General features: G+C 34.0%; 1 protein-coding gene across 6 annotated transcripts; it reads right to left on the reverse strand.

Moving 5' to 3' along the window:
• Window positions 1–398: 398 nt before the first annotated feature.
• LOC126751116 (phosphatidylinositol 4-kinase type 2-beta) lies at window positions 399–17,478 on the reverse strand. 6 transcript variants are annotated; one of them, XM_050461094.1, is made up of 8 exons: window positions 16,719–17,478; window positions 15,691–16,588; window positions 4,025–4,143; window positions 3,336–3,466; window positions 3,002–3,197; window positions 2,290–2,931; window positions 2,067–2,206; window positions 399–1,928 (listed from the first exon to the last, which is right to left on the reverse strand). In XM_050461094.1, the coding sequence occupies exons 1-8, from the start codon at window positions 16,887–16,889 to the stop codon at window positions 1,850–1,852; spliced, it is 2,376 nt and encodes a 791-aa protein (XP_050317051.1). In that variant the 5' UTR covers window positions 16,890–17,478; the 3' UTR covers window positions 399–1,849. The 6 variants fall into 6 exon arrangements, with proteins under 6 accessions (XP_050317051.1, XP_050317052.1, XP_050317054.1 ...); XM_050461095.1 differs by lacking the exons at window positions 15,691–16,588; window positions 16,719–17,478 and adding an exon at window positions 8,180–8,450; XM_050461097.1 differs by lacking the exons at window positions 15,691–16,588; window positions 16,719–17,478 and adding an exon at window positions 7,738–7,870.
• Between the last annotated feature and the right edge of the window lie 210 nt (window positions 17,479–17,688).

The following is a 17,688-nucleotide window of genomic DNA, read 5'->3' on the forward strand; positions in this document are numbered from 1 at the left end:
GTCAATATCAATAGAAGCTGTGCATGTTGCTATTGATCAATGGTCATCAATCAAAAAAATGAAGGAATTGTGTGGAAACAAAGTAATCATTTCGAGTAAAATTTTTTACATCGCTCATTTAGTATATGCATTACTAAATACAATTAATTTTATTAATACTCATAATTTAATAAGCACGACTAAGTCCATGTTATGCAATTAAGTGGTTGATAACAGTAGGACTTTGAGCATATTTTTGTGAATCTTTGTTATTGTGGCGTATTCAACGTGAGTTACTAATTACAGCAGTATAGTAGCTTCCAATATTCAAGAAAACACGATTGCACCCAAATAGCTGGCAAGTTATGAAATGCAAAAGAAATCTATTGATCCATCTAGCCGTAAGTAAAACTCAGATATTTACCGGTTTCGATTTAATTATACTTGTTCATTTAGAGATGAACATGCTCACACATAAAATTAGGCAAAGTCTAAATGTATTTAGGTGTTTCTCAAGGCTAATTTATGTTGTTGATAATTAAAATTAATCATTCCTCATTTTATATAAATTGCTTAACGGCGTAAGTTAAACGACATGTATTTGTACATATGCATAGTAGTTACGCATGCATACAGTACAACTAATAAGTAGACGTGTTGTGAATGAATTGGGATTATATTACAAAAAAGCAAAAACAAAATTCATTTCTATATGTGCTCGTAATAGAGGTGCGTGTGTGAATGCTTTGTGGTTTATAATGATTCCATTTTAATTTTTTTTATTTGCACAGAGTGCTAAATAAAATTATACATTTTTATTTATATTTATATAAATAAGTATTTCTCCTACCTAAGTTCATTATCTTCAACTGCAGCATTAAACATCGTAAACGTATCGGTGTACTCGATTACATCATTGAATAGAATAAATTGTTTCACTTAACAATGATATTACTGTATATTATTAAATTTATTTATGTATGTATATATATATATGTATCTATGTATGTCAGTTCGTACTATGAAATGGTGGATATGAAGGAGTGCGATTGATAGATTATAATTCATAGACTTTAGCGTCTCTAAATCATAGAAGGACGCCAGTTCCCGCTGATAACTAAGAGGAATCACGACATTTCAAGCAAATATTTATTTCTTTTTACATAAAATAAAATTTTGCAATACCTGCTTTAAACTTTGATTTTTATTACTATTGGAATGGCAATGCATAAAACAAGCAGACATATTATAGCTCTCGGTGCAAATCAATTCACTTCAAAAGGGAGTTTTTGAAAAAAAATCAACTTTGAAGTAAAAATAGCACAAGGAATTAAATAATATGGCCGCATGTATTTATACGTACACAGTAAGTATTTATGTGTGGATGTATATATCTATTTATATATGAATAAACGAAAGCTTTTCTTTGTTTAATAAGTAAATAACATTATGCAATGTACATCCTAACTTCTTTCAGCTAAAGTGATAACAATTTCAAATTAAAATTAAGCAAATATGAAAATATACAAAAATTTTCATAAAAATAGTACTTCGCTTTACACATATTCTCATATTTAGTATATATGTATGTATGTACAATATTAGAACTAAAAAAAACAAACAGTAAATACGTGGGTATATGTGTGTAAGCCTATCAAAAGTATCACTAAATGGCAAAGCATCTTAGTGAGTAAGAACACAGTCAGTCCTCGATTATTCAGACACACATAGTGAAATAATTCAACCATTTACAGTTGTTATTTCGATTTTAAGCCGGCAACTTTTGAAGCGCTTCGCAAGTTTAATCCATTTTTTCATTGTTTCGCCAACTTTTAAAATGAGTGCATGGTTTGCTGCTGTTACGCTCATGTTAGCACCATGAGAAGAAAGGACTCTTATTTTGAAAGCGTTGCGTGAACGAAAAGAACCGACTATTTTGACCGCGAGATCTGAAAACAGAATAACAAAGTTTAAATAATGGTAAATTAATGAAATGTTTGTATCGATAAGGGATTATAGCCAGAATGACAAAAATTGAGATGACCATCTCAAAGCAATCTCCCTTAAAAATAGGTTATTTTACATACCTTTCCACCACTACTGCTGGCATTTGCACCAACTGCACTGGCGATTTACCATCCTTAAGCGCTTGAGTTAAATTCAATATCTGACCACGCATCACAGACATTTGACGTTCGAAGAGACGCTTGTCAAAACCTTTATCTTGCTGTCAGCACATCATGCGAAACATAAATTATAAATAAATATTTATTTATAAAAATAACACTCATATATCTTATATACACATACCTGAAATAAATAAAATAATTCTGTACAAATTTCCTCGACATAATTCATATCGGACAATAATGGCAGCACATGGTTTTTCGTCTCTTCACTAAATGGCACTTTCGCTTGTGGCAACCATGCCCAGTGATACGGATAGGCACGCCACGAATCGGGGTGTTTGAATGGGAAAGCCAGCCCATTATCGATTGCCGCAATTGTAATCGCGCCTTCTGTTGTCGCATCAGCTGATTGACTAGTAGTCGGTTTATTTGCACTGGCTACATCAAAATTGGGAGTGGTAGGCTCGGAATCTTGCTTCTGTGCCGTTGAGTCTAATTTATTGACATCCAACTTGTTAGCATTTTGTGGTGTCTGATCGCCTTCCTGTTTCTGTGGTGTTTGTTCGGACACGTTGATGGATTTCTCACGCAATCCTCCACCGTTAGCGGAAATCTTTGCAGTGCCTGTAGGTCGTACATAGCGTATTAACCAATTGTCATTGCCACGATCCGTATTACGTATAATGTAATCGAGTACAACGAGACGTTCAAATTGAAGCTGAAAGGAGTTGGCGAGCTTTGCGGTGAGTGGCTCTTGTTCGAAGCGACGTAACCAAAAATCGGCATCCTTATAACCTTCAACGAACAGCTGAAAGGAACCAGTCTGTGGGGAAGAAAATTTCATTTATTAATTTATAATAACTAGGTATATAGTACAAGTGTATGCTTTCTACCTTAAGTGGCAGACTCATGCGATTGAAATGTGCCGAAGGATAGTGTTCTTTGATGCGTCGCTTTAGTTTTGCCTTCTGCCGATCTATGCGTGCGTAGTTGAAAGTTTCGGCCACCAGCCGTACAACACGGGTCTTTGGTACAATATTTAGATGCAATTTACGATCTACCAAGCTGGCACCAGCCTCTGATAAGTAACTGAAATGAATGAGACATTAATTTACTTCTTTTTTAACTTTAATTATACCTGTATTGTTGGCAAATTATTTATAAACGAAATTAATTTTGTTTTCTTTTTAAATCAATTTTACTCCTTATATTGAAAGTCTATATTACCCTTGATTCGGTATCAGACAGGCGCGTCCAAAGCAGCAGGGACAACACAACTTATGCATCCATTTGGTCCATTTAGGATTTAATCGTCCGTAGGGCTCCTCATCCTTTGGTTTGAACACACCTAAGATTTTCTGGAAATGTTAAAATAAAATTTATTTGTCTTTACATATATATAAATAATACAAGAAAGTAATTTACAGATTAAAATTTTGGAACATGTTTAATACTGTTTGATTTTACTACCAAAAATTCGCACAAAAGTTAACTTAATCGTGGAATTTCCCCGTAAAGAATTCATTTAATGTAGCGACAGCTGACGAAAGCAGTTGAAATGTCGGCAAGACTGTCAAATCTATCTAACAGCCAAACGGACAATCAGACGCAATATAAGTATAATGAAATAAACAAAAATTACTAATTAAGAAGGGATTCAAGGGGTTTGAGCAAGACTATAATTTGAATTTGAAAATAAAAGTTAATCATGGTGGAGCATATTCGGGTATTAATCTTTTTATAAATATAAATCTTTTTGGCAAGTGTAATCAAAATGTTTTGTTTTCTTGAAAACTTCTTGCCTTCCTAAGGCTAGTATTTTGTTATTTTGTCTATAGCCGAGCTTTAGAGCAATTGTAATCAATAAACATTTTGCCTTTAAGTTGAGTATTTAAAAAATTAATTATTTCACTTACACCTTCTGCGTTCTTTACAAAATACGACCCACTGCTGCCCTGATAGATGCGCTCTGGCATAACACCGGCTGTAATGGCCGTTTCCACTTGCAATACAACTTCATTGAATGCGGGATCATCTGTAAATAAACAAAGAAATATTGCATTAGTTAACACAAATATATTTATTTAAAATATATATGTACACATAAAAAATGTAAAAAGTCATTATTTACAAATTAAATTGGTACGCAAAACCATAATGCGGCAAACGTGAAAACGCTGCTTGCGTCTGCAAGGTGGCAAATGTGCGGTAGAAAGTGGACATTGCCACAAATGTTGCCACCACAATTGCCAACCGTTACATCTGAGCCAATGTTCACGTGCACTCATTAATTTGGACTAACCAAAAGCAGAGCAATAAAAAATCAAAACAGTGGAAAGTCGTCAGCTCCTCTACCGTGGTCGTCAGTCAGACGAGAGCTACGCTCAGACATACCATTGTGCTACATAGGCAATAATTTCGTACACAAAACACTTAACTGAAATTTCTACCGTCAGCTCGTCAATTTTATTGAACTGTTCATAAATTATGCAGCCATTTTTAAAGTTTTGCTATTTTTACCGACCGACTTTTCAAAGACAGGTGGAAAAAATTGCGGTTATTGGATATCAATTTACATTTACAATTACAGTGTGCTCCAACAACATATGTAGCTACAAAGGGAACTTCGAAAGTGTTGAAGCTATTAAGTAGCCGGCGAAAGGGTTTACAGAACATAAAAATTCCTATATTCTCGTACAAAGTAAAGTCAATGTGAGGAATTTATCTGTAACCAAATTTTTTAATACATATATTAAATTTCGTTTATTTTATTTATGATTTCTGATATAAAATGTTGCCGCGGGAAAGCAATTTTTCCATAAGTAAATGCGTATTTGTGAGGACATTGTGACTAGTTTTTCGTTAAGGTTTTGATTTTTTTTGGTAAACTCTTACCATAAATATAAGCATATATATTTTTTTTCTTTAATGTGCAAATACAATGACAGATGTAGAAGGAGCTATTATGAAACTTTTTTATTTTAGAAAACTTACAACTCATCTTTAATATATAAATGTTTGCATTAGTACAACAATCACAATTTTTGAACAGTGCTTCGAAAGTCTTTATTAATGGAAGATATTTCAAACGAAGTATATTGCAATTCTTGTGAAACTCAAATAGTTCTCCAATGGTATTTATCTTAATATAAAGTTTATTTAAAAAAGTAAAACTCCTGGACTTGTCAATGATATATTGATAGGCTACTCGTAGACTCATTTCCAATTAGTTGATACGCTTAGGTTAAGATTTCACGACTGTTTCTGAGCATTGCTTCAAACAAAAAAATTTACAACAAGTAAGGAAGGGCTAAGTTCGGGTGTCACCGAAGATTTTATACTCTCGCATGATAAAGTGATAATCGAGATTTCATTATACGTCATTTACATATTTTTCAAATACCGTATTTGTGTAAAGTTTTATTCCGCTATCATCATTGGTTCCTAATGTATATATTATACAGAGAAGCCATCAGATGGAATTCAAAATAGCGTTATATTGGAAGAAGGCGTGGTTGTGAAACGATTTCACCCATATTTCGTACATGTCATCAGGGTGTTAAGAAAATATTATATACCGAATTTCATTGAAATCGGTCAAGTAGTTCCTGAGATATGGTTTTTGGTCCATAAGTGGGCGACGCCACGCCCATTTTCAATTTAAAAAAAAAGCCTGGGTGCAGCTTCCTTATGCCATTTCTTCCGTAAAATTTAGTGTTTCTGACGTTTTTTGTTAGTCGGTTAACGCACTTTGAGTGATTTTCAACATAACCTTTGTATGGGAGGTGGGCGTGGTTATTATCCGATTTTTTCCATTTTTGAACTGTATATGGAAATGCCTGAAGGAAACGACTCTATAGAGTTTGGTTGACATAGCTTTAGTAGTTTCCGAGATATGTACAAAAAACTTAGTATGGGGTGGGGCCACGCCCACTTTTCCAAAAAAATTACGTGAAAATATGCCCCTCCCTAATGCGATCCTTTGTGCCAAATTTCACTTTAATATCTTTATTTATGGCTTAGTTATGACACTTTACAGGTTTTCGGTTTTCGGCATTTTGTGTGCGTGGCAGTGGGCCAAACTTAACCTTCTTATGGAGCCAAGAAATACGTGTACCAAGTTTCATCATGATATCATCAATTTTTACTCAAGTTACAGCTTGCACGGACGGACGGACAGACAGACATCCGGATTTCAACTCTACTCGTCACCCTGATCACTTTGGTATATATAACCCTATATCTGACTCTTTAGTTTTAGGACTTACAAACAACCGTTATGTGAACAAAACTATAATACTCTCCTTAGCAACTTTGTTGCGAGAGTATAAAAATTATTGATTATTTTCCAGTCATTTCATTTCAATCCACCAGAACAGTTTTGTAATTTTAACTGAATTTCGTGTGCGTGTTGCGAATGTTGGAAAAGACTTACAGTGGTTCAAAAACGCAAGCCCACGCGAGTGGTACAAAGCCTTCAAGGACGGTCGAGACATCGTTAAAGACATGTCTCGTTCTGGACGACCTTCGACTACTTCATCTGATAAAAATATTAAAAAAGCGAAGGTTGTGGTGTTTGAAAATCAGGCAAGTGTTAGAGAGATGGCAAGAGAGCTCGACATCTTTCGCGTGTTCGTGGGAATGTTTTTGGTGTATATTTTAGGTATGAAACCCGTTCTTGCTCGACTCATCCCAATAAAGCTGATTTAAAAAAAAAAAAATATCGTAAATAGATCGCTTTGAACATGTTTGATCGTGTAAATTCCGATCTCACATTCATGGAAAGCATTATAACTGCCGATGAGACATGGGTTTACGAGTTTGACATACAAACAAGTCAACAATCATCGGAATGGAACCCAAAATTCGCTGAAGGCCATCCCAAAAGGAGCTTATTAAAAGTGTTTCGAGGACTGGAAAAATCGTTGGCATAAGTGTACTACATCTGATGGGGATTACTTTGAGGGCGACAAAATAAATATTTATTAATAATTAAAAATGTTATGTTTTATTTACAATTTCCGGGAGCTTTTTTGTCACAATTGATTTCAAGCATGCACAGGTTACTCAGTTACTCATTTGTTGGAATCACAGATATCGGACCACTATAACATATAGCTGCCATATGAACTGAACGATCAAAATTATGTTTTTGTATGGTTTTTTTTATTGGACAATATATCTTCACAAAATTTGGCACGGATTATTGTATCATAATTTGGGATAATTTTTATAAGAGAGTATTGAAAAAAAACCAATGACAAGTTTTAACAATATATTATCATGTGTCATTTATTATTATTTCTTTTTTACTATGAAAACCATCGGTGGAGCGATAATCACACTTTTCACATTACACAAACATATTGCAAGAAATCTAAAGCAGTACATAAAAATTGCAGCACTTAAAATGCATACAAATGTTTTTATGAGTTATTTTTCCACTAATTACCCCTTAATCTCAATATATTCCAATGCACTGTCAAAGCAAAGTCCTCAAACAACGTGTAACTCTGCGAAGACGAGCACATTTTGTCGGTATTATTTGATTTTTCAAATTCACTTGATTATAATATTATTAAATCAAAACGTATTCGCGTAAATATTTAATTAGAACACATTTAATGACCGTGAAAGGCTGGCAAGCGGCCCACATATGTACGTTGCCATACGTGAAGCAACTCGAAAGCTCGGGAGATAATACGAACGCCTCCTGCTTCAGAACACCAAAATGCGACACAAAACATTTTATTTAATTTTCAAGTTTTCGCTATCGCTTTTCACGTAGCTAAAGCAAAGCCAAGAGTGCAAAAAGGTAAAAATAAAAACAACAAAAAACGAAGTGAGAAAAACACTGCTGACACAATTCTGCGACGCATTTCGGTATCTATAAAATGCAGCGATGAACACACGAATGTCTGTAAATGTACTTTACATATATGTATATATATGTATGTATGTATTGGGCACAGGAGGTTGCAGTGCGTGGGTGCAATCTAACCCATATAACGTCCAATGGCGAACAACGGCGTAACACGGCAGCGATAGGAAACAGGCACATTTACACTTACACAGAAATTTTAACGGACAGTTGACACATCCACAAGTGGCAGCGACAATCTCGTAGGAAGAATCACTACTTTCTTCGCCATCATTGGTTCCTTCAGCCTTTATCCGTTCAATATGAGTAATAATGTCCTCTTCACTCTCTCTTTCCAAATATTGCGAAAACTCATTCTCACATTTTTTTTGTCGACAATGGCAACGGTAATTTACCGATTTCCTTTCGTCTACTGTCGCTTGAGAAGCTACTTTTCGAAAGGACATTAATGCAGTTGCTGTTTTTCCGCCGTATTTTGGTTGTTTACAAGATTTCAACTAATCGCAATGACGGCTCACGTCACCCACTGTTTGCTATTTTCTCAATTCTTTTACTACTGTGTTTTCATTTAAGTTATTTTGACACTGACAATTTTTGAAAAACAAAGCATTTTGGCTAAATGAAAGTACACAGTTTTGATAAAATTCGAAAATAAATCCAAATGAATTCAAAAAGCCACAAAGCGTTCACAATAAACTGAATTTATGTATTAAATCATTTTTATTATAGATTTATTTTACCCATTTACAGTTAAAATTTTGGAAAGTGAGCCCTTCACTATACTTGTACTTAAGCGCAAGCCGCCAAGGTAACATATAGTAAATAAATTTACTTAAAATGCGCGCACAAATCGAATCGAATAATCTGGAATAATCTACTTTCAACATTGGAAAAAAGTTCTTCCTCTCTTGGAACCTTACAAAAGTTGTAAAAAAGAAATACTCATACATTCCAACGTTGAAAGATAATACAATATGCTACAGTACTGCTAAAGAAAAATGTGCGATTCTTTGTCAAATTTTTATTAGAAATCACACTGCATCTGCTCATTTCAGCGATCCTACTACCAAAGCTGAATTGGTTAATTTTATCTCTTCACTTAAGGGGTCAGTAGGGTAATCTGGCCTGTTTTTTTTTTTGTTTTAAGGGAACAGAAAATGCAAAAAAAATAATTAAAAAAGATTAACCTACTGATCCCTTAACACTGACTTTCTGACATAACACATACTAAAAAAAATTTCTCTGGGTTTCATAAAGTACCTCATATATAGCACAATCACCAATCATATGGAGTAAAGTCAGGCGGATGTTTGAAAATCCTGATATTAGTTATAGAGGGCTAGGTTTTCGCCCATTTCTATCAATTTTAGGCATAAAGATACACTGATAACTAACATATTGGCCGATACATGAGGTATAAAGTCACCCGAAAGTACGATTGTCTTTATATTAGGTATATGCAAGCTAAGGGTAGTACTGATCCGATTCAACTCATTTTTGATACACATAGATATTGTTATCAGGAAAGAATTCTCTATGAATTTCAATTATATACCACACACATTGACCGATATTTTCTGTCAAACTTTCTGTCAACTATAGGTACTGGAGATCGCATATTCGATACCTACATAGGAGCTTGAAAAGTTTTTAGTCATAAGGTGGCATACTCTAAGGGCATTATAAACTGACCGAAATTGTATTGAATTAGTTAGAACGCACCCAATTATTAGCTTTCAGAATGTTGAAGGCTAGTGAAATCATAATATTAGTATAAGGACAATCAGAAAACATTTGTTAGATCCCAATTTATAAGCCAACAACAAAATATAGCCTGTCGGTGAAATCGGATTACAACACCGCCCACTCCCCATATACAGTCATGGACAGAGAAATAGCACACTTTCAAAATAAGTTTTCAGTTTTATCAAGTAAGTGAATCTTAACAATTTTCCGAAGTTTGGTTGGACAATAAAATAGCACACTTTTAGTTATTTGTACAAATACTCATTATTAATTAGCAATCGTGCAAAAAAATACGCTGTTTTAACTATAACTAAAAAAAAATTAACATATTTTCAAAATGGGCAGAAATATGCATTGTACTCTGGAAAAAAGGATAATAATATTTGGTTCTTACAAAACGGCAAAAGTCCAACTCAGATTGCCGAAATTATGAGTGGTTCGAGGAAAATGGTATACAACGCCATCAATTTTGTTAAAAGGGATCCGAATTTGCTCAAAAATAAAAAAAAAAATCCACGAAGCTTCTGGGCGTAAAACAACGGAAAAAGCAAGGGTGATTCTTTTAAATCATCCCGAGAGATTATGGCGGAAATAAACAACGAATTTGGGCTTAACGTATCCAGTAGATTTGTGCGAAAACGTCCACATATGTATAAGATGATCTGTTGTTTGCACGAATGAGTCGAAAAAAACCACACCTGGCAAAAGAAAACATAAGAGCACGGCTGGACTTTGCTAAAGAACATTTAGAAAAGGACGTCAAATTTTGGTAAAGGGTTCTGTGGAGCGATGAAACTAAGGTGAACCGTTTCGGATAGGATGGAAAACCATTTCTCCTTCGTCCCAGGTGTCAGGCGTATAACTCCAGATACACTACAAAAACTGTGAAGCACGGCGAAAGTAGCCGACTTTAAGCTACAGATTGCCAAGAAAAATTTCAAAAATTCGAAAGAACTTTGTACTGAATGCAAGGAGGCATGGTACGCAATCCCACAAACGAGATGTCAGATATTAGTGGAGAGCACGCCCAGACGATGCCAAGCAATTTTAAAAAATTGTGGGCACTCAACAAAATATTAACGTTGTAAGCGCTTAAACGCTATAATACTTATTAGATTTCGAATAAATTTATTTGATTTCCGCAGAATCGGCCTGCTGTGATATTTCTGTGTCCAGACCTAAACAAGCAATGGGAAACTTAATCATTTTTTTTTAAAGAAGTATTGAATAAAACTTTTTAATTTTTTTGTAAATAGCTCACTTATTTCTTACTTTATGTGATGCTAATGAAAAAATTAAATTTGTTTTCTGTTTATATCGAAAATACACATCTTTTTATTACATTCTCAAAGTGTGCTATTACTCTGTCCATGACTGTAACTAGACTGTTAAAAACTACTAAAAGCGCGATAAAGCAATAACTAAATACGCCTGAGACATAAAATTTTAAGCCCGAGATGGTAGGAGAGGACTTCATACGAGCCGGTGTAAAAATTGGACGATAGGTGTACACCGCCCACTATTAAATAATTAAAATCGGGTCGATACTACCCCTAACCTTCACATACTACATACTATATATTTGGTATAATAATTTTACTTTTTCTAACAAACCTAATGTCGAATATATCGGTCAGTGTATGTTATAAGTACCCGGAAATTGTAATTTAAATTCTCCGGGTAAATGATATTTCAAAAAAATGTATTTTGCTAAGTTGGTAGGACTGACCTTCATTTCTATGCCAAATATGAGTCTGACAGCCAGTTTGTTTACCGCAGCTGCTTAAGTCCGTACACCTCAGTAGTACCTTCCGATTTTCACAATGGATAAAAATATCGAACAAAGAATTTGTCTCACAGTTTGTATTTCTAACAAAATTTCGTGTGCGGAATCGTTGGGAAAGTTGAAAAAGGCAAGCCCACAAGTTGTACAAAACCTTCAAAGAGGTCGAGACATCGTTAAAGACATGTCTCATTCTGGACGACCTTCGACTTCTTCCTCTGATAAAAATATTAAAAAAGTGAATCAGGCAAGTGTTAGAGAGATGGCAAGAGAGCTCGACATCTCTCGCGCGTCCGTTCGAATGATTTTGGTGAATATTTTGGATATGAAACGCGTTCTTGCTCTAATCGTCCCGATAAAGCTGACTTTTTTTCAAAAAGAGTACCGTAAACACGTCTCTTCGGAAATGCTTTATCGTGCGAATTCCGATCCCACATTCATGGATAGCATTATAACTGCCAATGAGACATGTCTTTACGAGTTTTACATGAAAACAAATTGCATTTTATTTATAATTTCCGGTTACTTTTTTGTCACAATGTATATATAATTGCTTGGATTCCGATCCTCTGGTAAACGCTTTGCACCTTAATGTATTTCCCTGGCTTTGATTCTGCATGTTCCAAGAGTACAACATTTTCGGTTGCACCCGAACTTAGCCATTCCTTACTTGTTCTTTTCATTTTTGTTATTTCATCCTTCGTTTCCAATGGGTTTCAACCAACTATAGTTTTTTTTTTTTATTATCTACGCTGGGTCTAATTAAGATAGTTAATAAAAAATATATAGTATATGCAGATATTCGTCTATATCGTAATATCCAAAACAAGTTCAGTTAAATTGATGAGCAAGTGAGAACTGCTATTTTTGTGAACATAACGGTATATACATGTTTCGTATATGGGGATTAGTTTTAGCAGTTACAAACAACCATTGGGTGAACAATTCTCTTTTGAACTGTACAACAAATATGGAAATAAAATATCTACTGATAGTTAAAGTCTGGAGATAACCCTCGTTAAATACCAAAAAGAGATAATTGCAAATATACATTTATAAATTTAAAGATAATAGGTATAAACGTCTTGATAACGAAGCGGATTTACGAACATGTGGCTAAATTAATTGTTAACTTCACGGTGAATCCTATATACTACATATGTTCATTAAGATCATTGTTGTTAAAAAAAAACTTACAATTTTTCTGCAGGGTTAAGATTTAAAAGACGCGACAATAAAAAAGTTGAAATTATATTAGATAACCTTACATACTCTTGTTCTTTCAAATACTAATTAAACTGTAAAATGTCCAAAACAGCAAACAGTAGATATAACACAAAATATGCTGTCCATCAGCAACGCCTACAATTAAGGGTAAATAGATTTGGTGAAGCTATCAGAAATGATAAAATTGCACGCAAAGCGAAAAATGGTGTTTCTTATTGGTAGATTTATTTTTGGTGTCAACAAAAGTAACGCACATTGATATGAAATACAATTACAAATAAATGACTGACACGTATTTCTTATCGTCTGTTTAAATTTAGGCAATTGCTAATGTCGTCCACGAATGTATATAAATAGCTACATATGTATTTACATTTCACACATTATATTTACATACAACATGAAAGGCATAACTCAAGTTAGAAAGAGGGTAGTGACTGCTTCCAATTTTACTTTTTACACCAAACAACGAACTTCTTGCACCAGCAGAATATAACACAACGATTTTAGGTATCAAACACAATAAAGAAAACACCTTTAAAAGTTTTCTGCAGACTTTTTTAAAACTAAATTTAGCTTTTATCTCTGTTATGCACCGATTTACATATGTACATACATACAAAACATGCATATGTACATATAAATTGTAATTGTTTATTTATATTTGCACAATCTCGTTTCATAAAATCAACACGCCGAGCATGACGAGATTAAACGAATTATATGGTTTGTTTTTCTACATGCACAATGTATTCCGATCCTCACTTTTATACTTATGGATATACAGTTTCCAGTGCAACAATATGTGGCACTGTTGTGTTGATTTGAATAAATGCATAATTATATAAAAAAATCAGACATTCCCTGTGATATACATATTTCTCAAATAACATCAAAAAAAGTGGTAGTCTTCTGTTACACCGAAGCTTTTATACCCTTCATAGGTATATTTCTTATAGTGCAACTACATATATATACGTAAATACATAAGTACGTATGTATACCAACATTTCAAAACATTGTTTGATATAAAAAAAACCTTCAAATAAAATTAAGGTAATCAGATATTTTATGTCGATTTTTAACCAGACCATAAAGATAAAGATGTTGGAGAAGCAGGAGAATGGAAAGTTAGAACATGCCATTGGAATTTCATGAAGGACATACAAAATAATAGCCATGTCCGTCTCTGTGTCCGTGTGTACATACGCGAACTACCTAAGTTTTTGAGCTGAAGGTCTGTCAAACCGGCACCGTTCCTCGAAATTACTTCAGAACTGTTTTCTGCCGCTACAACAACCTATCAAAACTGTTTTATTTGTGAAGCTTATTACAGCTTCGGTGCAGCCGAAGTTAATGTTTTTTTCTACTTTTAAATGTCATAAGAACCAAATGTCCCAAAAGTGCATATATAAAGCAACTTAAAAGCGGATGACATTTTAGTTAACACAATTAAAAATATACATACACATTCCTGTATTGAGGAAATTCTCTACTATACTTTTTTACTGTGATGGTAGAATGTATGGGACTGAGTTTGAAAGTGTAATTATACTAATAATAAATATTAGTACCATATATGTATGTGTTTGTGTGTATGTACTAAACATACGGTGATTCATAATAAACTGCTTGCACTAAGCAAATAATACTTCAAATAACAATATAATTCATTATACATATACATATGTATGTGTGTACAGCTATGAACAGAAAAATAGCACACTTTGAGCATGTATTAAATGACAGAAAACAATTTGAATTTTTTCATTAGCATGGCATTGACAAATGGTTTGCCATCTTCGTTCTATTGCTGTAAAGTACTCTTTTTCAAAATTTGACACCGTTTTCTAAATGTTCTTTAGCAAAGTTTAGCCGTGCTCTAATGTTCCTTTTGAACAACAATGTTTTTTCGACTCATTCGTCCAAACAACTGAGCATCATTGAAACGCTTTTGTATAAGCCTATTACAGATGTTAAACTCAAATTCACGTTGTTGTTGTAGCGGCAGAATTATGCCAAGTTGACAGTTCTACGTCGGATAAAAATTCATTATTTATTTCAGTCATATTCTCTGGGACATATGATGGCTCCAACAGCATGTTCCGTTGTTTTACGGGCAGGAGATTTACGATTTTTTTCAGCATTTAACGATCACTTTTAACCAAATGTATGGCGTTAAATGCCATTTTTCTTAAACAATTCATAATTTTGGCAATCTCAGTTAGATTTTAGAGAGAGTACAATGCAAACTTCTACCCAATTTTTAAATATTTAAATTTTATAACAGCTTCAGTTAAAACATTTTTTTCCACAACTGCCAATTAATAATTAATATTTGTACGAATAACCAAATGTGTGCTTCTTCCTTACCATCCACAACTTATGGATGTCAAGAAATACACTAACGTAGGAAATTATTGCGATGTACTATTTAATAAAACTAAAAAAATTATTTGAATCATTTTTTTTTTAAGTGTGCTAATTTTCGGTCCGTGGCTGTTTATATACATACATATTTTTTGATTATGACTCGTTTGCAACACAAATTTACACATGTAGCACATACTACTTAATTGTGACTTTTATATTTGCTAGAGCAAAAAATTGCAATTGAGACGAGAAATACACTTTAACGTTAGGAAGCCATAAAAGTCTGGTCATTTGTGGAAAAGTTTCTCTTCAAACTTTTGTAAGTGCGGAATCTATTGTAGGTCAAAACAAAACCAAAACCGCAAACACAATAAATTATGAGTATTTACGTTATGAGTATTATATGATAAATATATGACGACATTAGCACAAAATGCACACTGTGTTGCCTTCTACCCCCACAACGTTAAAAATACTATTTAGAAACTTTTGCGAATTTCACAATTGTACACACAACATTTTTCATTTGTTTGCTTTATATCTTTCTGTATTCTTTTTCACATAACACTCACCCATAAAGGTATTGACCGTCAGTTCATTGCGATCGCGACCTCCGCTACTGCTACTGTATCCATGTCCACCGAGCAATGGCTGCGATTCCCGATTATCACTTCCTGCATCCATTATGGAAGCGCCCTCGTAATCTACCTCTGGCACCAGACAGATCTCGTCACCGTCGTCAGCACTGTCGTAATGACGATGTAGAGTCGACGATACCAGCTGATTACTTTTCGTTTGAAAATTATGCGATGTCCCTGTCACTGAAGGTAATGTTGGCGACAACAATGGCGATACACGCTGATTTACATCAGCTTGACGTGTTGGAGATGTTTCTCCACTGCCATATTGTGGGGAAATGTGAGCAATATTATTACTCCCGCTCACGCTACTTGTACTGCTGCTACTACTGAATATACCATTTTGACTACCACTACTACTAGCACGCTGATGCTGAGCTGTAGTGGTAACAACTAGTCCATTATTTGAAACTGGCGATGTATTAGATGAGAGCGAAAAGAAATTGCTTGTGTTGCTATTATTGTGCGCTGGGTTTTCTTCTAAAAACAAAAGTTGTTGCGTTGTATGCTGTTGTTGTTTTTTTGGTTGGTGAATACGATGCGACTGTCCGTTGAGCGAGTTGAAAAATTCACTCTCATCGGTAGCAGTGCCGTTACCGATGGTAACTACCTTATCATTTTCATCCACATCGCCGTATAAATTGGCAAAATTGCCACCAATATCACTAATATGACCGTTGGTCTTTCCACCGTTTACGTCTACGTCATAGACATCAACTTCTTCATCATCATCCGAATCATCGTCGACTGATAACAATATATGCTCTCGCCGTGACTTTTTCCTTGATTTTTTCTTTTTCTTCTTTGTTTTGTTCAGTCCGATTGTATTTATCTGAAAATGTAAAAAAAACAGTCATTGTATATGTATTTGCAAGTGCAGATTTTATACAATAAATAAAACGTAATACTAAGTGAATATTTAAAACAGCTAGCATACTTAAAATTTTTTTATTTTCGCTCACCTCTACTTGTGTTACAAGCTGTGTTCCATTCATTGAACCTACAGAGGCGCCTGATCCCGGCGCGACTGACACGGAAGCAGCTGCTGCTGCAGCGACAGCTTCATCTTCAGATAGTGTGCTGATTAAATCGACATTTTCTATATTTACCAACGGTTGATTAGTAGACGACATTGAAGGAAGTGTCAGTGGGGTCGACGACAATGCAGTGTAATATTTTTAAAAACAAATAATTGCTCGACTGGTCTATATTGAGTTGCCTTTTAACCGTCTTTAAAAATTTGAACACTTTACACTGGCAAATTATATGTCTGTCTTATCTATATACACGTGTTAACATATGTGAAAGATATTAATCCTTTTTTGGGACACCCAGTGTAGCTGGATATAGCATGAACTTTATCGCCTTTCACATTTACATCAATATTTATTTTTAATAGATGATCACCATTTTATTTTGTCTAGTCAATTTTATTGATTTCTTATTTCCTTTAATCTGCGAATTCTTTCTTTGTTTTCCCCATCAGTGATATCGGAGCAGCTGGGATTTTGCAGCCGTTTCTTGCTATACTCTTTTCCGCAAACTTTTATATCTTAATTATTTTTATAACGATATAACTATAATTATATTTGATCTGGGCTCGCAACCCAAATTCACAGTGTAATATAAATTCGTTGAAAATAAAGATAAAGATTTTTTTAAGGAAAAAATATAACAGTAAAATACAAAATCACTTAGAAAAGTTCCTCCCTTCCTGACAAAAGTAGACAAAAACGTAGAAAAAAATTTGCACCAATTACAAAGAGTGACAGCAGTTGTCAATGGCAATTTGTTAATACAAAAAACGAATTGCCATGTCGGAAAATAATTTGAATACTATATTGCTTCATGCCATTATACTTTAACAAGCTAATGTTATCAAACTTAATAAAATTAAAATTAAAATTTGCAGGGCAAGTTGAAAAATAATGG

Source organism: Bactrocera neohumeralis, chromosome 2 (genome assembly GCF_024586455.1).
Source record: "Bactrocera neohumeralis isolate Rockhampton chromosome 2, APGP_CSIRO_Bneo_wtdbg2-racon-allhic-juicebox.fasta_v2, whole genome shotgun sequence".
Classification (NCBI taxonomy): Eukaryota; Metazoa; Arthropoda; class Insecta; order Diptera; family Tephritidae; genus Bactrocera; species Bactrocera neohumeralis.